Source organism: Solanum stenotomum, chromosome 1, assembly GCF_019186545.1.
Source record: "Solanum stenotomum isolate F172 chromosome 1, ASM1918654v1, whole genome shotgun sequence".
Classification (NCBI taxonomy): domain Eukaryota; kingdom Viridiplantae; phylum Streptophyta; class Magnoliopsida; order Solanales; family Solanaceae; genus Solanum; species Solanum stenotomum.
In genome coordinates, this window is record NC_064282.1 from 6920260 (window position 1) to 6945364 (window position 25105).

The window sequence follows — 25105 nt, forward strand, 5'->3', positions numbered from 1 at the left end:
TAAAAACAAACTTAAAATTTTTTTTTGGGGGGGGGGGCGGTAGGGGGGGGGTGGGTGTGGGTGGGGTGGGGGAGTCGAGGGTAGGGGTGTAAAAAAATAAAAAATTGAAATTAGAAATATTTTTTAAAAACAACTTTTAATATTTTTTTGGGAGGGGTGGTGGTAGGTGGGTGGGGGTAGGGGTGAGGGTGGGGTAAAAATATTGAATTTAAAAACAAACTTTAATTTTTTTATTTTTTTTTTGGGTGGTGGTTTGGGGGCTGGTTTGAGGGTAGGGACCAAATAAATTGATTTTTTCAACAATTTTTTTTTTTTAGTTGAAAGTTGGAAGAGAGTTTTGGAAAATGTTTTCCTTAAGTTTTGAAGGGAAGTCATTTTCCTTAAATTTGAGGAAAATGAGTTGATTTGGAAAACATTTAACCCAACCAAACATGAGAAAATTGGAAAACATTTTCCGGAAAATGTTTTCCTTCATACCAAACACACTCTTGAAGTTGAAAAAAGTGTTAGCTGACGAAAATAGCGGTGTTGAATCTTTTTATGTTTTGGAGTTTCTAAAGAAGCGTAAACAAATTGAGAATGACAAACATACAAAAGAAACTACTGTCATTGTTATTTTTTTGTAATAAAACAAATATGCATTGTTATAAAGTTTTTTTTGCTGTAAATAAAAACAGTGCTTTAAATTTTATTTTTTCCTCTTTTGTAGTGCTTATTAAGTTGTTGTAAAGAGCCGTATGCAAATTGGGAACAATAATTTCACTCTCAATATTGGTAAAAAAAGAAGTGTCAATATTTTTATTTTGATTTTCCACTCAATGTTTGTATCATTAGAGTCCGACTAAATCTAAATTATTTACATTAGAAAATTTTACACCACTCCACAACAACCCTGTAAGAACTAAGAAGTGTCAATTTGGTTGTGTTTACTAATGTGAACAATAATATAATAAATTACAAAAGCCAACATAAATAGTTTGCTTCCTACCGCATCCTAATAATTTTTGGAGGAATTTCCAGCTCAATATAGGTTGTGTACAACTTTAATTAATGTTAAAATTCTTCACCATTCAACAGACTTTGTAACATAATGTTACAGGTAGAGTGTTAGAGACTTGTATGTAGGCTTCTCGTGAATTCATTTTAAAGTATTTAAATATTCCAGAGTTGTATTTTTAGCTGAATTGCAGATATGTCTGGAGGAATAAAAACAAGTTTTAAGTCACATGAGTTGCATAAAACCGCAGGATACGAATAGAGATAGCAAATGGCGGGGTCAAATTCATTTTCCTGTGATTCTTTTAAATTTTACATAATACCCAATAATTATCTCCAAATTTCTTAATACAAACAAGTAGAATGGTTTACAATATATATTAGAATCAAAATGTGGAACATACACTTCTAATTTTTCCTTGTTTTCCAGTTAGCACATCAATTCTACCCATTTTGACCATTGCATTAGCAAAATCATCCTCAAAAGATGTCCCAAAAAATGGGCTAAAAATCCCAAAATAGGAATCGACAATATTCCTTGTATCAACATCTTCGTATAAACTAGCATCAGATCGTAACACAGCGAACCCACTCCTAACATTCTGTAAAATATTGTTATCAAACTCCTCGCCGCTTCCCCGATCCATCGGTAATCGAGCATTAACGTCCCCGTTTCGTGGGCAAGCTCCCATTAATTCAGGGAGGAAACTCGGATCAATCGATGGATCAGAACCTCCTCCAGGCACAAACTTGTATAACCTTTCTGTCATGAAGAAACATGCCGTCGTACCAATTGTATGTGCACCTGCAAATAATTCTACAAAATTATTAATGACAATTGTAGCAATTAAACTGTTATGTCTTAATTATAATTCGATAGATAACACAAGAATCATGCATGTGTAAATTGGTGATTGCATTTAGTAAGTCTTTTAGGTGGTCCATTTCCTAATTCAGTAATTATCTCGTGATCTTTAATTACTATGGACTCTATAAAAATGTTGTTTCCTCATTCTCAAAAAAATGTATCATTAAAGGCAAAAGTCCTAATCATCTTAGAACATGATTAATTAGAAAAAAAAAACCCAATAATAAGTACTCCTATCAAAAAAAGAAAGGTCCAAAATCGTGTCATAGCTAATGACAATGTTCACATTCCCTTCAATGTCTACCAAACCTAGAAAACCCACAAAGTTTGTGATTTTTTTTTTTTTTTTTGATAGAACATAAGGGGGGTGGGGTGGGGGATAGTATACTAATAAAACAAAAAAATTTAATCTAATTGTTATATACACTAACAGTTACAGTGTCATGTCAACTTTTATTGACTATATATAGTAAGGTTATTATGACATCAAATTTATTACGACAAGTTATCTGTTGTTATAGATAAATTACCACTTAGCACGACGAGGTCTTTCTCCGAAAGACCTTTTTGGGAAAATTTAGCTTTGAGTATCTGAATAGACTCGCTAACATCCGGCATGTTATCTGCTAATGTTAAATTTGATATCACTCCATCTCTTCTTCCTGTTTCCACCTCGTATGAAGGTCCATTTGCCTATCGAACATTTATTATATGTACATAAAAAGAAAAAACAAATTTGTCACAATTAAAAAAAAAATAAACAGTGTAGTTAATCAAGAGAAAACATAACTGATCATGTGACAATGCCAAGATGAAAAAAAAAATTGAAGTACCAAAACAACAGCATCTCTAGCGGCCAAAGCAACAATATCAGCACAAGACACAATGCCAGGACACACTTTTTCTATTTCTTCTTTGGCTCTTTCAATTACTTCAAATCCTTGAACTCCTTGATGTCCAAATGCATGCCTTTCTCCAATTTCCCCATTTTCTAACAAAATTGATCCATCACACCCCTGATCAATTAAACTCATTACTTTCAGGTCGAATCACTTACACATATGTAAATTTTAGTAAATCACTATGCAAGAAGTGTATAGTGCGCACTGACTCTAAATTTTGAATTTGTGTTTGACTAGTAAATTGAGAGAAAAATTAACCTGAACAAAACAATCATGGAAATGAAGCCTAAGCAAAACAGGAGCAACTTTTTGGCTGGAGGCAGCAACTTGACGTACAACAGTGCTAACAATGTTCTCAGCTTCAGGACATGTTTTGCCATAAAAACCAACTTTTAGTTGGGCATGTGATACCCCTACTAGATGGCTTAAAATTAGAATGAAAAATATGAGTGCCATTTTTAAATTAGTATAATGAATTCTTGGAAAGAAAAAATATAAAAGAAAGAGAATTAAGAAGCTGAAGAGAAGAGAGAGAATTAGGTGGTGATGATTTGTGTAGTGCACCTATTAACTATATGTAGACATAATTTTAGATTTTTTTTTATCTTTTGTTTCTCTTTCCACACTTAACTAAAGAGATGGCAATGTGTCAAACATCAAATTGCATGATTTTGGGGGTTTCGTTTTCTTCTGTCCTTTTAAAGTTTTCTTCCCCCACTATACAAATATCTGTAGCGACAATTAATTAACAGTAATAACTTAATTACTGTTAAATATATATTTTTAGGGGCAATTAACAATTTTTGTAAATGTCCCTAAAATTTATCTCATTGTAATAATTGAAATTCATTAATTTGAAAAATGATACTTCCTTCGATCCATTTTATGTTTTTTACTAGACACTATCATAATTATCCTTAACATGTGTCGTGATATATTTATAATTATTTAGGGAATGAGATTTAAGGTTAAAGAGTTAAATATTGAAAAATACATTTTTATACCATCCGATTACGTAAATAAAAGTATCATTAGTGAGTATTATAATATTTACATGACCATTATAATTGAGTCAACTATTTGTAAACATCGAACAAGTGACGAATTAATACAATTGACAGTAGGAGTTCACGTGTTGATACATAAAACATATAGATTTTTGGGACCTTTATGGATGAGCCGTTTAATTTTTTTTTGTTTTGTATATTGGTGCTGCAGTTATTACATTTTCACAACCTCTTTTTTATTTTATTTTTTATAATGTGGATGGCATTCCTACATTTTAATATTTTTCCAGTTTTAGATTTTAGGAATGTATACTCGATTGGTACTTGGGTTTTCTGGGCACTGGGCCCCATGCGGCTATTTGTCGTCAAAGCGTTCAAGGGATTCATGATGAATCGATCGAAATATAGGATTGATTCAATATTGAATTCCGAATCTCCATATACGACTAATGATAGAGGTTGTATTTTTATGAAAGAAAGATAGCGACAAAGTAATACTAATCAAGAATCAACATCTTATACTGACTCCATTTTTAGTTGTCATTACATTGTTTTATCTAAATAAAGTGACTTGTATTGATGGAATATATAACTGCATGAATGCAACGATACAACCTACTGATAAAGCAAAAACATGCATACTAAACGTATTCCAACAATTAGGTGTAACTTGATCTGATTAATATATTTAATACATCGATTCACTTATTATGATCAAAATATTCATGTAATGATTTTCTTACTTAAATAATTGGAGAAATTGTATATCCAAGAAATAATTACAAGTCCCATACCTTTGAATGATCTAACTTACAAAATAGCTAGCATTATATAGATTTTGTATACACATAATATACATCATCAATAAATGAACTTTTTATTGTCCTAAATTTAATAAGAGTAAATTTTAGGTTTAGCAAACATAAAAATCATATTAGTATTCTATAGCTATAGTTTGTATAGTTGCGCTCCATAATAAATTTTATGTTTGCTATGGCTATTAATATGTATATTTCGGTATACATATTCAAATGATCAATTGTATAATCTGTTTCGGTATACATATAAAAAAGAATCATTTGTATAATTTGTGTTTGTATAAAGCAAGAAAGAGAGAAAGACAAAAGAAAACTGGGCAGGGGAAGATCTGTATTTGTATAATTATAAGTGTATAGGACGAAAATATATGTATTTGTATTTGTATATACAATTTCTCTCGCTTTATACAAACAAAAACGCAACTTATACATTTGTGTTTGTATAAAGTGAGAGAGGCGAGCGAGATCTGGGTGAGTGGCGAGCGAGATTCTCTGGGAGAGAGGCGAACAAAAAGATATGTATATATATAGTTTTCTCTCACTTTATACAAACACAAACACATTTTATACATTTGTGTTTGTATAAAAGTGAGAGAGGCGAGGGAGAGACTGCAAGCGAGAAAACGAGAGTGGCGAGAGAGAATTTCAGGGAGAGAGACGAATGACAACAGTTTGCTACGGGTTACAATTAAATCAAACTGTGATTATATCATTTAATTTGAATTAATAGTTTACTATTTTATACAATTTTCCCATTTAATATATCAAAAGTCATCTTACACATCGATACAACTTTTATGTAAAGCATCTCTTACATGATCAATACTTATTTGAGGGGAGAGGAGAATGTGATATTCGTTGCCGATTTTATTCAACTTTCAACATGTATAATAAGTGTGGTAAGTGTGTATAGTAATTATATATCGATTATACACTATATACCGAATAAAATTTGTAAAAAATAAATATTTTTTAAAAAAATTTTATCATAGGCTTTGTTTGGCTGTTCTGCAGTATAAAAATCCCCAGATAATATTTATCAACTAATTAACTACAACTCAATTTCAAGTTAATTGAAGAATGTTACATGAAACTTATGTATCCATTCATATTTATGCACAACAACATAAACTATCAAAAGTAGACAACCACTTGAATGAGTTTTATACTTAAGCCAGAATGAAATTAATTTTTCAAATTGAATGATGAATTAATTGGAATATGAGTGGTGTTAGGCAATCTTCTTCCATGAACAAATGTGGTGAAAAGATGCAAAGCCCTTGATGGTTGTGCATATGGCACCATATGAGCTGCTCCTCTTACTGTTGCAAATGTGAGTTTTTCTCCATATTCCACTTGCCATCCTCCTACCTGCCCTTTGTGAAACCATGCCCCATAGGGTACGGTGGTCTTGAACTTTAGATCCCGAGCTAATTCACGAACCAATGTTCGTGAACCTATTAGTGGTACCACTGAATCTTGATCCCCACTGTATGTCGTAATTAATAATATTGATTAGAATCATTGCGTGTTGTAAATATATACTTCATTGACTACTAAACTACACGCATCGTCTAGTTATTTATTACCATGACTAAATAATGAGTGAGGAGGAAATTGTGTCGTATTCATTAATTTTACTAATAACTTGTGTTTACCTGAATATCCAAAGAGGTACATCATGTTGAATAATATTTTTGAGGGATGGAAGCATATCAATGTCACCATCTGATTGAGAGTAATTCAGCACACTGTCTCACATAAAACAAATTAAATTAATAAATAATAATAGTGTAATTAATTAATTATTTTTCTTATTATAAGTTAATCAAAACAATTTTGTTTAATTACATACTCACTGCACATGCTCCATTCATAAGGTAAATTAGTACGATTAGCATGAAGAGCCTTTTGAACTTCAGGAAGGTTGAAATAGAAGTATCTTTCTGATGTCATGCAAACATCTACTCCCACACTCATCTTAGTTACCTACGACATCATCCAACAAATAATATAATTAATTTCACGTACAGTTATTGAACTTTATTATATAGTTATAAGTGCTTACTTGTTTGTGTAAACGCAGCTCTTGTTGAACGATAGATGGATAACAAACATCCAAAATAACGTCGTAGACATTAACGTAGTCAGAAATTAGTTTATAAGCTTCATCAATAGCTTGATTGCATGTAATTGATACATTATGAGGAACTGGGAATTCATAATCATCAAAATCACAATTCTCTTTGATTATCAAAAATAACTCATCTGATATCATTCCATGTGACCAGTAATATTCATACACTGCTGGAACATCTCTGTCTACTCTCAAAAGTGGATTTCCAATCTGAATAAATAAAAAATAATTAGGAGGGATGATTTTAATATAAATTAAAAAAAAAAAAGAGTAATATTCTTACAGCTACTCCCTTTAGGTTAAACTTAAAATCCTTGGACTGCTTGTTGTAGTCTAGTATGACATTTGCCAACTGTGGTATATAATGTCCTATCATCAAAATGAATATGGACATTAGCTAGCAAGTCGAAATTTAAATACAATGTATTATAAATGTTTTATAACTAGATCTTTTTCGAATTGCTTGTCACATTTTGATTATAGAAAAATATTATAAGTTATAATTCTTGAAAAAAAGTACATCTCAATAGATTGGTAAATTCATATAGTTGTCAAAAAAAATTGGAAAGAGAGAGTATATATTAGTAATAAATAAGTAAATACATTAGAATTGTTTGAATCAAAGATTGAAAGAATAGAGAGCGAACATCAAGAAGTCTATTTATAATGATTAATCACACATTAATTAATTAAGTCTAGACAAATTAAGTAGAGAAACAAGTGAAATAATAAGCATTTCTTCCATTATTTTTACCTATTAGTATATTTTGTTTTACAATAATGATGAGAGTTAATTTAACTAATTTTTGGATTTAAATTAAATTAGATTAATTAAATATTCAAAATTTAGAGTTTTGAAAACTATACAAATAATACTATTATAAGTTGTAATCATTCTCATATAAATATGTCATATTTTGAGATATTGATCAAAGTCCATATAATTTGACTCTTGAAAATCACGGGTAACAAGTAAAAATAAACGTAAAAAGTATATAATAATTGCACATAGGGTATATATTTGTCGTACCTGCATAACTTTCACCCGTAAGGAACAAGGGTCTAGATTTTAATTCTGAAAACTTTTCGTACCATTTGAGCATGAAATTGAGCATATCCTTGGCTGCAAAAAATAAAAATAAGAATATTATTTTTTCCTTAATCTCTTTTTCATAATTAACCATATATTTAATTTTCACCAAATTAAAGGTTAATAAATTAAATAAATACCAGTAGATTCATCTCCACAAGTATAATCACTAGATGTGTTTGAATAAGACCATCCAACCCCAGCAGGAGATTCAATAAATAACAGATTTGATGCTGTATTCAAAATCAAAACAAAAAGATATGTTAATGCAGAATTAAATATTAATCTTTTTTTTTGTAATTATGTTGCATAATTAAGGTAATATAATATTATACCTTTATTCCAAGATTTAGTATTTCTTCTGAGACCATGGCCATCACCTCTAGGAAAAAATGGTCCTAGTTCTGTAAAGGCACCTCCTCCAATTGATGAACATCCTGGACCTGGTAAATTTAAAAATAAAAAGATACTAGTAATAATTTAATTTCTTGAGTACAGCTAGTATTAATTAAATGAGTACTTTATATCAAAAGCTTTTCATTCAAATGTTGAGTAATGATGTTGCACATTGCTCCATTGTATGAGAATCATCACCAATATAAGTGAAATTAAATTGAAAATCCTTTACATAAAATTAAAGTGAAATGATGAAGAATGGACGATCTATCTGGAATATGGAGAAGAAAAAATATCACACAACTCTCAACTTTGACTACAGCAAGAATATGGAGAGAATGTGTGTACGTAAATCTTATCTCTAACTTTGTAGAGCAAGGGCTTAGGCACATGTATGTCAGGGTGTCCAATTGGACACTCTTCGTCGGAAAAAAATATCGCATATACAAGTAAAATGATACACGAGGTGATTAAATAACATATTTTGGACACCCTTAACATAATAGATTGTCATAGCTTAGTGGTTTAAGATGTCTTGAATGTGTGTTTTGATATCTTTAATGAGCCAGTACTTGCGTGTTCAAATCTCACTAGTCGAAAGCTACATGAAATATGACTAAAGAAAGAAAGTACTATACAATATCTCGACTACCTACTTATTACTATTATAGAATAATAATATTAGCCAAATGACTTTCAAAAATGGTATAATAATTTGGTCTAGTTGTCCCTAATTTCATCAGATGACCTACATGCGGCGAGTACAAGACAACAACTTTTTAGGTATTTTTATTTTTTTTTTAAAAAAAACATGACTTAATAAGGTTGAGTATATACTTTTTCTTATTTTTGGTTTAATAATGTTTTATTTAATTTATATATAAGAAAAAAATAGTTGCTTTAAAAACGATCACACGTTTTGAAGAAATAGATCATTAAAAAAATTGGTCCCAAAACCTGCAAATATCACCAACCAACCAAGTTAATTAATAATAAGGTGTCGAGTAGTACAGTCCAGAGTATATATAGTCAATATTTACATATTTTGATAGATAAGGTGCATGGTGATTAATGGAAAAGTTGAATGCTCTTACATATTATTTCCCCACATACTTATTAAATCATTTAGTGTGCCATTAAAAAAAATGGGTCAAAGAAAGTAACTGTTCCTTCTATGTTAAGAAAAAATATAAAAGTATATTATACATAATATCAGAAGAAGAAAAACTAAATTAAGACATAATATCTTGTGATATAGTATATGATTAGCACAGCATCCGCAATAAAAATGACTTTGAATTATCAATATCTTTTTCATATAAGAGAAATATATTCCATTAGCTATAAGTCGGTGCGATGAGCCCGAGTGAGAAAACATAGGTTATTATATCCGCTTCAAATTAAAAAATAAATTAAGCAACTTAATTGGGTCTTTTCAATAGACATAAATCTCAATCCTCGACCAACAACAATACCGTATTCGGTAAAATTGTGGAGTCAGAATTTCACTAAGGGATTCAAAATATGAAAAAGTAATCACATGAAGAAGTCAAAGAGGTTCAACATCTACTATTATACATAAGAATAATAATTTTAACCATTTATAAATAATATTATTTTCTGCAAAAGAGATTTGAATGAACCTTTGCGCCCTTACTAGCTTCACCCCTGCTATGGAGGGTAGAGAATACACATATATATTGTTTCTATCTCGTAAAGACAGAGAGTTTATTTCGAAAAAAATCTTAGACTCGAATTAGAAATTGAGAAGTATGGAAGAAGGAATTGAGAAGAAGAAAAACAAACCTCCATTTAACCAAAGAGTTAGAGGTAGTTTATGAGCATCTTTTTCAGCTTCAACAAAGTAATAAAACAAACTTCTTCCAGCCTTTTCATCAACATCCACATATCCAGCATATTGTCTAAATCCAACTTTTGGTTGCCCTGGTAAATTGTCCACCAAATCTTCTATTGGATATTGTCCATTTCCAATATTCAAAATAATAATAAACACAAATAATCTTATAAGAAAAAAATATTGCATATTTCCCATAGTGTTTTATTATAAGAAAGTTGAAGTAGAAAATGAGAGAAGGAGAATGAAAATATAAAGGAGCCCCCTTTTAAGAAGTATTATATTATATAGTAAGAGGAAAAATTAATAAGCCATGCATGCACATAAAGAATGGCTTTTTGAACAACTAATTAAAGTAAAGATAAAGCAATATATATAACTAAAAAAATAAAAATATTTATGACTTTGAAATTCTATTGATGATACAAGGCACGTGAATTAGGGGATTGCTTTTGCTTTCAAACATTTATTTAAATTCATACATAGCTGTAATTTTTTTGCTTTTGAAATGATTTTCCTTTAAAAATAAAATATTTTATCCAGATTTGGAATTAGATGTGTGTTTTACGTCTTTCTTTTTATCATTATACGTACTGAAAAGATATGTTTTTGTTTAAATAGAAAAATAATTATTAAAAGATTTCAAGCTTAAAGATTCTCTAATTTGGTCAAATCAGTTTTTCCTTAAATTTGATCTTTTTCTAACTTTTTGGTAACTCAGGTATACTCATCTCGAGCCAACTAATTTGTGAAATTGATTTTTAAGTAGTATAATCAAATTAATTAGTTATAACAACATTTTTATTATAATTTTTCGCACCTAGTAAATTTTAAATCAGAATATCTGAAATAAAAAATTATATTTAAATGGTGTCCATCAATTAAGATCATAAGTCATAACTTCACGATAAAAGACTATTGGTATTTATTTTTTTCTACAATTACATTATTATTAAATTGATTAACAAATATATTTCTTTTTTTTTTGCTACACAAAATTATTAAACTAATTCTTTTGTGGTTTTTTTCATAACAGTTAATTGAAATATAAATTTCAATTTTCTGTATAGAAATAAAATACCAAAAAACATAAATTGTGAGTTCATATATCTACTCCTCGATTAGATGTAACAACATCTAAATTAGCATGTCAGAAAAGATAAACTCTACTATCATAATAAAATTTGACTGTACATAGTGATAAAATAAATATAATAATTCGTCTATAATCTATATCATCGATAATTTTAAATTGTTATAGGCTACTATCTTTTAAATAATTAAATTATATAAATATTTTTATACGGTGTCCATAACTTTAATTCTTTCAATAATAGTTGATTGTTTCTGTATGTTGACTGATTTTATATGTTAGTTCACATCAATTTTACAGATCAGAGGTGATAAAACTTCATTTATAAAATGTTGGAAGTTTGGACCGCTAACCAAACTTTCATTTATTTATCAAAAAGTTTTGGACTAACGGACCAAATTTCAAACATATATGTCATAAGTTTACTTCTATAATTAATAAGTGTCATTTTAAAAATTTAAGTCAAAAATATAATTTTTTAACTATACCTTTATAGTGTTAAGTTTTAAGAAATATATATTAAATCGAGATAATTTAGTAAACTATACATTATATTTATTGATTTCTTATTGAAATTAATCTTGCTCAGATAATAACTATGATTTTTGCTCAGATGAAACTTATTTTGAAACGGAGAAAGTAATAAATAAACACAATGAAATTGGAAAAGCAAGATGGGTCATTTTCTGGAATGTCTTAAATAGCAGAAAGCTAACAGAATGAAAATCAATTGCGCTAAATGCGGTAATTAGATATAATATGTTAAAAACTTATATTAACAATTTTACTTCTGTTATTACCCACTCTTCTACCTAATAATTATTGTATTCATAAAATATACTACCTGTTTTGACTCAAACAATTACTGCCTGAATGAAATTTCAAAATGCTAAGTAATTCAATTTCCTGATTGTATTTGTACAATATATGATAATAAGTAGCATTTGCTTTGAAGTAGCAATGCAAGAGGGAATTGAATAGTGATAGTTGGGTATTTTATTTTATTTTGATGTTAATGAAAAATGAAGATTTTATTTTTTGTGACTTTTTTTTTCTTTGTAAAGACAATTATTTTTAAAAATATGCCTTTTAGATCGAAAAAAAACTATTATTTTATTTTTCTCAACAAATATCTATCATTGGCTATAAATTTAGAGGTTTTGTTTCAAATTTAATACAAAGAAAATTTTCTCTTTCTTCTCCTCATCATCTCATGCCATATATTACTTTTGAAAATAAAACTAAGTGCAAGTGTGATTTGATCCGTTTATTGAGTTTGGTGAAATTTATAATTTAAAGTATCGTTGTTATTATCGAATAGTTTAATCTGTTCTATCAAGGAATAATTACTAAAAAATTCTGGACAACAGTAAAGAAATTTACATAATAAATTTTGAGAGTTTATAACAAAATTTTATGTTTACGGTAATATTTTCTATATTCATCTTATTTTTGGTTACATTTTTAGGGAAAGGGGTTTGAAAAATAATTTAACTTTGGTCGAAATTGATGTTACGATACCAAACTTTATGGAGGACTAATAGTGTATTTTAAAGGTATATATATGCTCACGTGGACACATTACTATTTATAATGATGCAATATTTATGATGTCCACGTGGGCACATATATACTTTTAAAAGACACTATTAAATAGTGCAGGGGGTAAAATGTCTTTTCCAAAGTTCGGTATTATTACAACAATTTCGGTCAAAGTTTAGATATATTTCAGACCTTTTCCCCTGATATTTTCCATGTTTAATTAATTTTATCCTTACATTAAATTTTATGTTTAGTTTTGGTTACATTACTATATTCCATGTCTAATTAATTTCATCCTTACATTAAATTTTATGTTTTTACAATAATATTCGCGAGTTTGAAACAATTTTTTTGTGATTTTCCACTCCAATTTATTACTCGGTTGAATCATATTAAGAACTTGGTCATTTTATTAGATTTGGTTATAAGATTATTTAGATACAGAAGATAACATATTACATATATTTCAGTATTGAACATTTTACTTTCCTTAATTGATCTACAAATCAATAAGACGGACGAGTTCGACTAACGAATATTTCCCAATGAAGTGTAGCAAGATCTATTTTACCGAGAGTCTATTTGAATTGACTTATTTAAATTATTTTAAAGATAAAATAAATTTTAACACACTTTAACAGTTCGGATAAATAAAGAAATACTTATAAAAATTTGATTTAAAACTAAAATGATAAATTTAAATCAAATAATTAGTAAAGTTGTCAATATGTGTTAGCCCACCCCATCTGGTCATCTGAGCCAGCTCATACAGACTTTGAAATTTGACGGGTCAAGTCGAGTTGACCCATTTTTGTGGGACAGAAAACAATCAGCCCAATCGTGCGTGAGTTGCAATCATGACGTGTCAACCCACTTTTTTAAAAAAATAAAATTAAATAAAAATAAAATAAATAAATAATAAAATATATATATATATATATATATATATATAATAATTTTTAAAATAAATTACAATTTATAAATATTAACATAAGTATCGACACAACAATATTACATGGTGTTAGATTAATACTTGTTAATCAAATCCACAAAAAAAAAATTATAATACTTATTAAGTTTGACTTCAAGTAAAAATATAACTAGCTAAATAAAAATATTTACCTAATTGTTTTCCAATAATCTCAATAAAACACACAAAAAAATATGAAAATATGTCAACCATTTAAAAGTGAAAAATTAACTATACTTACAAAAAATCATGAAACTTATGATGTATCCAACACTAACATATCATCTTCGTCAAGCACATATGAATTCGCTCGTGGCAAGGTTATCTTAATATTCAATTTTATCTACAGTTTATATGCAATATTAATTAGTTAAACATTAAAAAATAACTAAATTTAAAAACTATGTATAATTTGTATAGGTTCACAAAAAAATATTACTAGTATAAGAAAAATCATGCAATCAATTTCGAGTAGCAACAAATATTTGAATATTTTCATGATCAATGCAACTTTTTTACTTGGTGAGAACGCGTCCACCAGTGCTAAATGATTATTTTGATGTTACATTAGTAACATAAATACTAAGTAATCACATTTGATGATTCTAAATTTTAATATTTAAAACTTTAAATAGACTTTGAGTTTGGATTTTTGTTACTTTTAATATTCCGTTCTATTTTTTATTTAGTCCATGAGTCAGCCCCATAAACAACAAATTTATGCAGACCAAACTAAAATGCCTTTTTCTTAAATGGATTCCAAAATTTTTAGCTCAGCACTGCTAAATTATGGTTAGGCCAGGCCGACCCAACGAGCTAGCCCATATAAATTTATATTTTTTATTTTTTTAATCTACAACTTTTGACTTATAAGCAAAAATCAAAAGTCAATCCAAGCAAACTCTTATTTTGCGACAAACAAACAAGTATATGAATTTAGTCTTATGTGTTTAATCACACAACTTAATAACTACATAATGGTGTCTAAAGAACACAATTTTAAATCTTAATTTGAAGTTGAAATTTTACTTATATATTTAATTTGAATTTATTCAGTTATATTTTATTATCATATAAACATGAATGCCTCACAATTTGTGAAAACTATTAAAATTTCTTCAACTCTTATACAACCATATCATATGAGCAAAACATTTTACTTCATAAATAACGTATCGAAATATTCTTAGACACAAATTAATAAATCACATATTTTTATATTTTTTTTGTATAAATAAATATTTATGATCGCATGTTATTACAAACTTTCAAATATATACATGTAAATTTACAAAAATTCACTGATTTAATAAATTAATAATAATAACTAGTTATTTGTTATTAAAAAAAAGTTCAAATTAAATTTAATACGAATTTTGTAAACAAACTTTCATTTCAAATCAATCTTGAAATTAAGGTTTCAAATTCTATGATTAAACGCCTATTAATTTGACGTTTTTCACCTCATATTTTCGTGGGTTAATTACATTAATAAACATTTGTTTAAGTATTACTTTGTCCCAAAATCACAAGAACCGGACATTACGAGGTTATATAAAGTAGGGTTGCTTACAGTAAAATAAAATTAGGGTTTAAGAGCAGAACAGAGTGACCGACCCGATTCTTCAAGATTGGGTTTCGTTTCTTCTTTTGAGTAAAACGCTACCAAAACTTCTCTCCATCTCTGCAGATCGTCGCCGCTCTCTCACTTTTCTCTTCAATCTTCTAAGGTACTGTTGATTACAGTCTCTATTACCTGCAATTTTGTTTCTTTCTTTATGTTTTCTTTTACGGTCTGTCTCGAAGATCTAGTTTATTTTGGGGGAATCTTGAAGCTTTAATGGTTAATTAGGGCAATTGGTGATTTGGGTTTTCATAAAATTTTGAAATTTACTTGCCCATGTTCTTTTCTTGAAACAATTCTCTCTACTGTTTGTGTTTCTAGTTGTACTTTTTCGGCAAATAAAAGATAATGAATTTTCTTGAATAATCACTGGATGCGGTTTTTCAAGAAGTATAAAGAATCCACTTCTTGGTTAGTGTTGAAGAAGGACTCAAATATTTTTCTTATCTTGATGTTATATATTTTTAGCTATTTTTGTGCTGTGCGGGTGAGAGTATACTAAATAGTTAATTAGGGCAGTTGGTGATTTGGGTTTTCATAAAATTGTGAAATTGACTTGCCCATGTTCTTTTCTTGAATCAATTCCCTCTACAGTTTGTGTTTCAATTTGTACTTTATCGGCTGATAAAAGATAATGATTTTTATTTTATAATCACTGAATGCCGTTTTTCAAGAAGAATCAAGAATTCACATCTTGATTAATGTGTAAGAAGGACTCAAATATTTTTCTTCTTTTGATGTCATATATTTTTGGCTATTTTTGTGTAGTGCACTATTTAATGTGGGTGAATGGGGGTGAGAGTATGCTAAATAGTTAAAAGTAGTCAAAGCTGATGGGATAATTTTAACTGAGTTAGAGGTGATAGATTGAGACTGTGGGCTTGTGTTGCATATGATTATTCTGTACAAATTTAGAAACATTTATCCATGTCCCACGCATAGGAAGGATGGTCATTTGATTTTGGTGTCTGCCATATAGTAGGCTTTACATAATGATTTTGTTGGTTGATGCTCTTTCTTTGTTGAGCTTATGCTTTCATGTATTTTTGTCCCTTTATGTAATATCTCAGGGTAACTATCACAATTAGAACACAGAAACTAATTGTTGAAACCCAACAATTTTGTAACAAAATGTAGTATATTATTATTCAAGAGACTGCGTAGAGGAGTATGATGTTGTGATAATCCTTTTTGATAAAACCTAAAAATAGTAACTTGCAGTCTCTGTTGTTCAAGATTTGTCCCATGGAATTGTATTTTCTCCTTTGTTGTTGATGATTATTTAGAGCTCTTTACTTGTTTGTCTAAGCCTACTTTTGTCTGGGGTGGAAAAAATGGATATAGTATTGTAATCCACATAAGCATGCCCGATTATCATAACTGAGTTAATATTTCTGTGTACCTGTTGTGGCTCTTGGCTTGACTTCTCCTCTCTATTTCCTCCCCAATCTCTCTTTTTCTGCCCTTTTTGTCAGTAGAAGCAATCTGTTTCAGAAATGTCGGAGGAGGATGAATATCGCTGTTTTATTGGTAACTTGTCCTGGTCGACTTCTGATCGAGGATTAAAAGACGCGTTTGAGAAGTTTGGCCATCTTGTTGATGCAAAGGTGAGGATGGTTTATTTTTTAGGTTGTTTTCCAATTGTTCAATTTGTCAGAGCATGGTTTTTCTTTTGCTTCTCTTTTCTTCTTCTTCTTTGTTGTTTTTTCTGTATTTCTGCTGGCTAATCATTTGTGTCAAGAGTCTGTTGTTCAGGATTTCACCCCATTGATTTGACTAGAATTGACCATTCTTACTTGTGAACTCCTTCCGTTTCAAGGAGGGATGAGGGTTTTGACCACTTTCATACTATCTCCCTTCTACGTGCCTGTTAATGTACCTATTTTGACCTCTTAGGGTGAACAATTCAAATCTTCTGAGTAATTTCTTACTCTAGCTAAGAGGAATTTTGCAAAAGTTGAATTTTTTTCGTTAGTTTGTTGCGTTTTTCGTTGAGTAACTATAGTTGTAGTGTTTGAAGGAAGTTCGCTGAGCCTGAATTTTGGACTTGTCCAAATCAGTGTTAAAAACTCTCTACATACTTCTGTTGGTAAATAAGATCTTTTAACTTACCCAAAAAAGTAAAAATAAAATCTTACTCTTGCGCTTTGAATGCTATAACATGCCTTTGTACTGATATCATTGTACTCCTCAGTTCTGACCTCACTCACAACTTCTAATGAGTAATGAAGGTAAATCAGTGTCTTCTTCCCATGGATGCACACATACATTGTCAAGGGATTATGTAAAAGGTTTTGGTCTTCTTGCTAGCCAATTTAAAGTTCTGCAATTCTGGAACTTTCATAGAGCTTTCTTTCAAAAGCCAGAATGAAAACCTTAAAATTCATAAGAAAGAAATAGTTAATTTAGGAAAATGTAGATTGTAGCTTAAGGTACTACATCAGACATGTATCAAATTTTAGTGTAGATGCAAGAACAAACGAGAATCTGAGTTCTTCTTGTCAAACTTTTTTTATTCATTAGAAGTTTTCTGGTGTTATGAACTATGAAGTCTACTATGAGTGTTAAAATAGTAGTTGTCTACCACTGTTTCTTCTCTTTTTCTTATTTTGTTTCCCACTTTCTCTTTTCCTTATCTGGATGCTAAATTGCAATGTTCCAATGCCTCAACTTTTTGGTGAAGGTTGTACTTGACAAGTTCTCTGGCCGATCTCGTGGATTTGGTTTTGTCACATTTGATGAGAAGAGAGCAATGGAAGATGCCATTGAAGCAATGAATGGAATGGACTTAGACGGCCGTGCTATTACTGTAGACAAAGCCCAGCCTCAGCAAGGTTCAGGTAGAGATTTTGATAGTGATCGACCCCGTGACCGTGACCGAGATCGGGGTCGTGACCGCGATCGTGATCGGGGTAGCCGTGATTATGGTGGTGGTCGGGGATCTGGTGGTGGTGGTGGTGGTGGAGATTGCTATAATTGTGGTAAGCCAGGACACTTTGCCAGAGAATGCCCTAGTGAAGGGGGTAGAGGTGGTCGGTATGGTGGTGGAGGTGGACCTGACAGGAACGGAGATCGATATGGAAGCCGCAGCAGCAGAGATGGTGGTGGTCGTGAAGGAGGTGAACGTTTTAACCGTGATCGTTCTGGGCCATATGATCGTCGCAGTTCTGGAGGCTATCGAAGCTGATACTTTAAATTGTGGTAGGTTTTTATATTTTTTGAGTTTCGGATCTGATGTTCACAGTACTTACTTGGGAGCTGATTAAATTTTGATTCTTTCTGGTGCAGCCGAAGAGTCAAAAGTCCTACTAGCTGGATGCAGATGTTTTGGTGTATGTCTACTTGGTGCCTTGTTTCCCTGGCCTGTCAGCGGAATCATTTGAGCTCATGAAACGTGGCTGTTATAAACTACTGTTCTATGTCCGTAAATGTTGGATAACATGGCTTGATTGGAATCTTATGCTTTGCTTACTTTGCAAATTTGAATATGGCCTCACTCTTTCGAATGCCATTTGAAAACTGTTGTTTGGTGCTGGATTCATAATGATTTCTTGCATGGAATAGCATCTCTGAAACTTTGCCTTGTTGATGGGTCTGATGAATTACCTGAATTTAGTACTGGTGATCAAATACCTGGGCCAGCAGGTAGTCATATCTAATTGGAATGTGTAGTACTTCCTCTTCTTTTCTGCCTGGGATAAAGATGGTGATGGGAGTGTCGATGAATTGATGGAACCGGAGAAGGAGCCTGCTTAAGTGGCAATTGATGGTGATGGAGAAGGCGATGCTGAAAAATATGCAAAAAAAATCACCATTTCTTTGGCTGAATCTCCTCAGTGCACAATCAAGATTTACTTTCCTGCAGAGATCTTCCTAATTGGACTTCCTTTGCCTTTCCCATATCTATCCTAATAATGTAACACTTTAAAATCCATGAATGCTATTCAAGTACTTTGCAGCATTCAATGAGACATCACTAACCATAATGTGTACATACCGACGAAAGATACCAAAATGAAGGTGATGACGAAGAGAAAGTGTAGAATCCTTAAACCGTGATGACCCATTTTCTTGATTCCAAAATCATGAAAGAAATCATCCACCTTTATGCAGTATAAATTTGATCCAACATTCATATTTTTACTCTGATTAAAAATGTAGTGCACCAAAGTTATTTTATTTTGGGAAGATGCAAGCAGCAGAGAGGGAGTCTTTATTGCTACTCCAAGGAACCCCTGCGTGTGGCAGTTGCAGGGATACTGGACCTTCTTTATTTTCTCTCTCTGTTAGTGTCCTTGTTGCTCTCCTCTCCCTCCATTAGTTCTCCATGCTGAATACTGTTGATAGTAGTTGTACATCACTTCTCTTTAGTATACTTGTGTTCTTGCTTACCTTTTTGAGTCTGTCTTTAGCTAAACAACCAAGAATCAAGAAAGATTGTGTTTCTTTTCTTGATTTGCATAATTTTATCCAGTAATAATGGAATGTAAATTTTCATTCCATGTTGGTGGTCGAGCTTCCTTTAGGTTCCTGCCATCTTGGACTAGGTGGTTGTTGCAATTTTGAATCAGATGTTGGAATCACTTGGTTCATTTTCTTGTTAAACTTAATATTCCAAGCAGAGCAATTTTATCTTTGTTAAACTTGGTTCAAGTTTTGTATCTGTTGCTTGTTCGTTTTGTGTTTTTAAGCTATTGAAATATCCGTGCAATTTGTGTTATTCTAAAGCGACAGTCCCTGATAATGATAGCATGGTTGAAACAGTTTTTATCATTTTCCCTGTTAAAATGATGTATAAATAGTTCTAAGCTACTTTAGAGCATTTTATCTTTTGCCTATTCCTGTTCTAATGACTAATGGCAATAAGAATAAGGTCTTGAACAAAGAGTGGCAGCCAATAGGATCTGAAATTAAAAGGCAAGGGAGCTGACAAAATTTGGGTTGTATGAATGCTAGAATATTATCCATGAAATTTATTCAACTGTGCAACATAAGATGATTCTGAACTAGGTAAATGGACATGAATAAAAATTTCCTAACACATCCCCATGCCAGTAGAGCCTATCAGTTTGGTCAGCCAAAAGGTAATGGCCATAGCCATTCAACCACCAATTGAAACTCTTGCACAAGATTTCACCATAGGACTTCTGCCCAAAAAAGCTCCAATTCATCCAAATGCTAACAATGCCCAAGATCACTGCAACCACAATCAGAACTAGCCTCAGCTTATGGTTAGATATGAATTCAGCAGCAAGAATTGGTATTAAGCCCCCTAATGAAAATGCAACAGCTGAGGCTATGGCTGCCAGAAATGGATTTGTGTGTCCTACATCTTCTTCTTGCTGTACATGAGAGTAAACAGATACAAACTCTCCTATGGCCATGCTACAAGCACCAACAAACAACCACGCAAAGCCGGTAAGGATCATGGCGTTGATGTCCTTTTGAACAGCTCCAACACCCAGCATCAAACATGCAGTTGAAATCAATCCATCATTGGCTCCTAACACAGCGGCTTGAAGCCATTGTGACCTTTGGGGGTAGTCAAAATCCTCTTCAGGGGCTTGGTTTTGGTTGTCTTGTTCTTTAGGGATGGTAATTTGGATATGGTTTTGAGCAGCCATGAAGAAATTTTGTAAGGAAATGTTTTGAGAAAGTGAAGGAATTCTTGTTTATGAAGATTCAATCTTCCCTCTGATGGTATATAAAGGGCAGGATGACTTAAATATTCATCAGCCTCAGCAGAAAGTGGTGCCATTAAAAAAATTGTAGTGTGGTGAGCACAAGGCCTGGTGGCACTTAATTTTTTATTTCATCTCTTTTTGCTAATTGCATGCTTTGCTAAAACCTTTGCTTTTTTTTTATTAACACATCTCCCACTTTTTGCAAAATGAATCTGCAATTTTAATGTTCTCTTTTCTTGTTGTGAAACCTTATGTCTAGTGACAGTTCTGAAAGGATGGGCTAGTTAGGATCACTATCTTGCAAATTACCTATTCAAATACTTCTATATTTTTCAGTATTTCACGATGACGGTGCTCTTTCAAGTGTCAAAACATAACATTGAGAGCTAGAGGCTACAATCTGTTATGAATCCTGAAATGAATTCATGAGGGGCTTGTTAAAATGGATGCTGTATAGGAAAACACTTAGCTAAAGGACATACTTTCTTTGGTATATAAAAATATGGTGGAGTGTGCTCTCCACATACTAAGGCAAATATTATAGTATTCCAGGGAGTGTGCCATCATATAAAGGCCACAAGCTCTACATTTTCTTAATTCCAGAGTTTTAATAGAGTCACTTTAGACCAAAGAAACTTTATGAATCCACTAATTGAACACTTTGGTCATGTAACACTATAATAGATGTCCTGCAGATAGTTTATTTTAATTCTTCTATGATTTACCCATTTTTTTTCTTTATGGTATTGGTAATGACAGTTTTCATGTAATTGAATGAAATAGCACACAACATGGTTCTCATATGTCATGTGATAAGGTACTTCAGCATATTATACAGATAGCTGAGGGCTTGCATTTGCTTATTCAGAAAGCAGTGACATATTTTCATGCTTGCCTCTTGATCCTTTGCTCAGCGTTTTCTGGTGATAAAATCATATTTTCCAGAAACATGTTGAAGTATACAATAATGTCTCTGTATCTATCCTACAAATACATTTACTTTTATTCTGTACTCCGAGATGAAAGACGTATAATACTGAGTACTGAACACTTTGTGACTTATGGAAAGAGACGTTTGTAGTAAATAGTGTAAGGATTGTTGTATAGGAAAGCACTTCCATGACACAGATATGAGTCATATTATACTTTCTTATTGTATTATAGTGTGGAGTATGCTCTCCTAAGAAAGCAAAACATTAAGTTATTCCAGTAAGTGTGCAATCCACATAATGACACTGAAGAAGGAAGAAAAAGAGTCTTAACTCATTGACTAGAAGATCACAGTGTTTTAACACCATTCCTTCTATTTGACAGAGATTTTTATCAAACCCTTAGGCTAATTCAAGATTTGACTACTTAGATTTATGGAGTTACTTATAAAACAGGATTGTTTTGAGAATTTAAATATTTGAATCGAAGCAAGTCTTACAAAATAGGATGGTTGAGGACAGTCTAGGAGCCAAAAGAGTAATACAGAACCTGAATTGCAATGTTATAAGAGGACTCGGGTTTTCAGTAAAACAGCTTGGTGTTTGCCAACATGCCTAGCTTGCACCCTCAATATATTCCTCATCAAGTGGTGAGACGATATTTGGGATTTTGGGGCTTCTGGAGGAGGGTACTTTCAAATTTATATATATTGAATTGTTAGATTATGACAGGTCTTGATAATGCCTCATCTAGTAAATAAAGGGCATGGTTCAAACTTGATAAAAACTCTTCATAAGTAGTATGTTACTTCACCTTGGACTGCAAGTCTGTTACCAAAGAGTTCAATAAAGATTTGATGATGTCAAACATATTGAAGAAGCAAAGATTACAAGTATATAAATTTCAGAAAACACATCTGGATCATTCATTCATTCATGACAGAACTATTACAGAGAAATATCTTCCATTTATTCTATTCTTATCCTGGAAGTAAGGAACACAACAGACATTTGTTAAAAGAGATGATTCTGGACTGGAAATAGGGACACAGAAACATAACATTCCGATCACATCTCCATTCCAGCAGAGCCGATCAGCTTTGTAAGTCCGAAGGTAATGCCCATAGCCATCCAGCCACCAATTAAAACTCTGGCACAAGACCTTACTGCAGGACTTTTCCCAAGAACAGCACCAACCCCTCCAAATACAAACAATGCCAAGCTCACTGCCGCCACCACCACTCCCATCCTCACCTTATGGTTAGATATAAATCCAGCAGCAAGAATTGGTATTATGCCACCCAATGAAAATGCAACAGCTGAAGCTACGGCTGCCAGAAATGGATTTGGGAGTCCCTCCTTCTTGTCTTCTTCTTCTTGCTGTTCATGATTCTGTCCTCTTGTTTTGGTCTCTCTCTTAATTTGAGCCAACTCTATATCTAGTTGAGAGTACACAGAAACAAACTCTCCTATGGCCATGCTACAAGCACCCGCAAACAATGCTGCAAAGCCGATTAGGATCATGGCATCAACGTCCTTCTTGACAGCTCCAACACCCATCATCAATGATGCAGTTGTAACCAACCCATCAGTGGCTCCTAATGTAGCAGCTCGAAGCCATTGTGCTCTTTGGAAGTAGTCAGAGTCTTCTTCAGGTACTTGGTTTCTGTTCTGGTTATCATTTTCTTTAATGACAGTGAGTTGAACATGGTTTTGAGAAGCCATGAAGAATGTTCTAAGGAATTGTTTAGAAAAAGGATGATTTGTTGTTTAGGACTTCTTGTTTTTGAAGTTCGAATCCTCCCTATGATGGTTATATATAGATCAGGATGACTAATAAATAATCAGCCTGAGCAGAAAGTGGTGCCATAAAATAATAGTAGTGAGGTGAGTACAAGTCAGTTTGCATTTGTTCTCTTTTCTTTTCTGATTATGTACTTGCTAAAACTTGCATTTGTTTACTAACAAACTCTAACGTTGCAAAACGAATCTATGATTTCATATTTGCTTTTGATTCACCATTTTTCAGGTAAAATCTCATTTCCAGTGACAATTCCTAAAAGGTGGCCTGTGAATATGGAATGCTGTATAGGTAAGCACTTGCATTCATGAATCTCTAGAGATACGGGACATATTTTATTTGGTATATAAAAATCAGGTGGAGTGTGATCTCCACACTAAGGCTGACAAGGCAAAGATTATAGTATTCCAGGGAGTGTGCCATCCATAGAAAGGCCACAAGCTCTTCATTTTTTAATGAAGAGTTTTAAGAAAGTTTCTTACTTTGACCAAATTTATCCACTAACAGAACACCTACCTCATATAACAGATGTGCTGCAGTCAGTCTATTAAATTCTTTTTTGTGTATTTTTCCGTTTTCTCTTAATGGTATTGTTTATTAGATTCTGCACGTTCATGAAAGAAATCACATACTGTCGTTCTTATATGTGATGAAACGGAATTATAAACTTCAACATAATACAAATAACTATGCTTGCTGATTGCCTGTTTTATGAAGTCTCTTCCTTTCATTTATTCAGAAAAAAAGTGAAATCTGTCAAAAAGAATCCAAAATTCATTTCTCAAATATTCAAAATTCCTTTTTGAAACGATCAATGTCATAAGTATTAGCTGACTACTTCTTTTTGTTTTCTGTGTTTACTTCAAATGACCTAATGAGGACACATTGCTGTATAGGAAAGCACTTGATTGAACAGAGATATGGGTGATATTTTTTTGGATTATATAATTTTGGGTGCAGTGTGCTTTGGACACTAAAGGTTAAAGCAAAATATTAGAGTATACCAAGAAGTGTGCCATAACAGAAAGGCCACAAGCTCTTAATTTTATGTCTTTGTTGATCCACAATGAAGTGGAAGTTACTATCTTTAGGCCATAAACTCTAAATCCACTAAGAAATATCATCTTCATGATGTTTCTGCCCTGTTAATTTCTTTATCAAACAGATATCTGTCCTACGTCTAACAGGTTTTTAGACCATCTTGAAATTGGACGATTGAGATATGTGGAGGTCTTAGAAATGTGAAAATAGAAAGTTCCAATTTTCACATGGTTGAAGGTCGAAACTCATTTCATAAAAGAGAAAAGTCTGTAGCATTGTGTTTTTGCTTTAAATTACACATTGTGACAATATAAGTTAGTTTACACTATCAGTGCAGTTGAACTGATTATAG

General features: G+C 31.6%; 5 protein-coding genes across 7 annotated transcripts; 1 reads left to right on the forward strand and 4 right to left on the reverse strand.

Moving 5' to 3' along the window:
- Positions 1-1343: 1343 nt before the first annotated feature.
- LOC125842698 (peroxidase 43-like) lies at positions 1344-3253 on the reverse strand. Its single transcript, XM_049522033.1, has 4 exons — positions 3025-3253; positions 2698-2880; positions 2395-2557; positions 1344-1801 (listed from the first exon to the last, which is right to left on the reverse strand). Exons 1-4 carry the CDS (start codon positions 3220-3222, stop codon positions 1383-1385), a joined length of 963 nt encoding a protein of 320 aa, XP_049377990.1. The 5' UTR covers positions 3223-3253; the 3' UTR covers positions 1344-1382.
- Positions 3254-5600: 2347 nt separating this feature from the next.
- Positions 5601-10413, reverse strand: LOC125877161 (serine carboxypeptidase-like 42). The gene is made up of 9 exons (XM_049558500.1): positions 10021-10413; positions 8154-8261; positions 7959-8051; positions 7759-7851; positions 7012-7097; positions 6660-6938; positions 6447-6580; positions 6250-6342; positions 5601-6080 (listed from the first exon to the last, which is right to left on the reverse strand). Exons 1-9 carry the CDS (start codon positions 10265-10267, stop codon positions 5777-5779), a joined length of 1437 nt encoding a protein of 478 aa, XP_049414457.1. The 5' UTR covers positions 10268-10413; the 3' UTR covers positions 5601-5776.
- A 4802-nt stretch (positions 10414-15215) lies between these two features.
- LOC125868783 (glycine-rich RNA-binding protein RZ1A-like) lies at positions 15216-18884 on the forward strand. 3 transcript variants are annotated; one of them, XM_049549347.1, is made up of 4 exons: positions 15216-15404; positions 16777-16905; positions 17982-18499; positions 18587-18884. In XM_049549347.1, exons 2-3 carry the CDS (start codon positions 16795-16797, stop codon positions 18483-18485), a joined length of 615 nt encoding a protein of 204 aa, XP_049405304.1. In that variant the 5' UTR covers positions 15216-15404; positions 16777-16794; the 3' UTR covers positions 18486-18499; positions 18587-18884. The 3 variants fall into 3 exon arrangements, with proteins under 3 accessions (XP_049405304.1, XP_049405311.1, XP_049405307.1); XM_049549354.1 differs by having other exon boundaries at positions 15255-15404; positions 16774-16905; XM_049549350.1 differs by having other exon boundaries at positions 15268-15404; positions 16793-16905.
- A 1420-nt stretch (positions 18885-20304) lies between these two features.
- Positions 20305-20980, reverse strand: LOC125853465 (vacuolar iron transporter homolog 4-like). Its single transcript, XM_049533155.1, has one exon. It carries the CDS (start codon positions 20920-20922, stop codon positions 20305-20307), a length of 618 nt encoding a protein of 205 aa, XP_049389112.1. The 5' UTR covers positions 20923-20980.
- A 1833-nt stretch (positions 20981-22813) lies between these two features.
- LOC125844693 (vacuolar iron transporter homolog 4-like) lies at positions 22814-23685 on the reverse strand. The gene has a single exon (XM_049524018.1). It carries the CDS (start codon positions 23634-23636, stop codon positions 22980-22982), a length of 657 nt encoding a protein of 218 aa, XP_049379975.1. The 5' UTR covers positions 23637-23685; the 3' UTR covers positions 22814-22979.
- Between the last annotated feature and the right edge of the window lie 1420 nt (positions 23686-25105).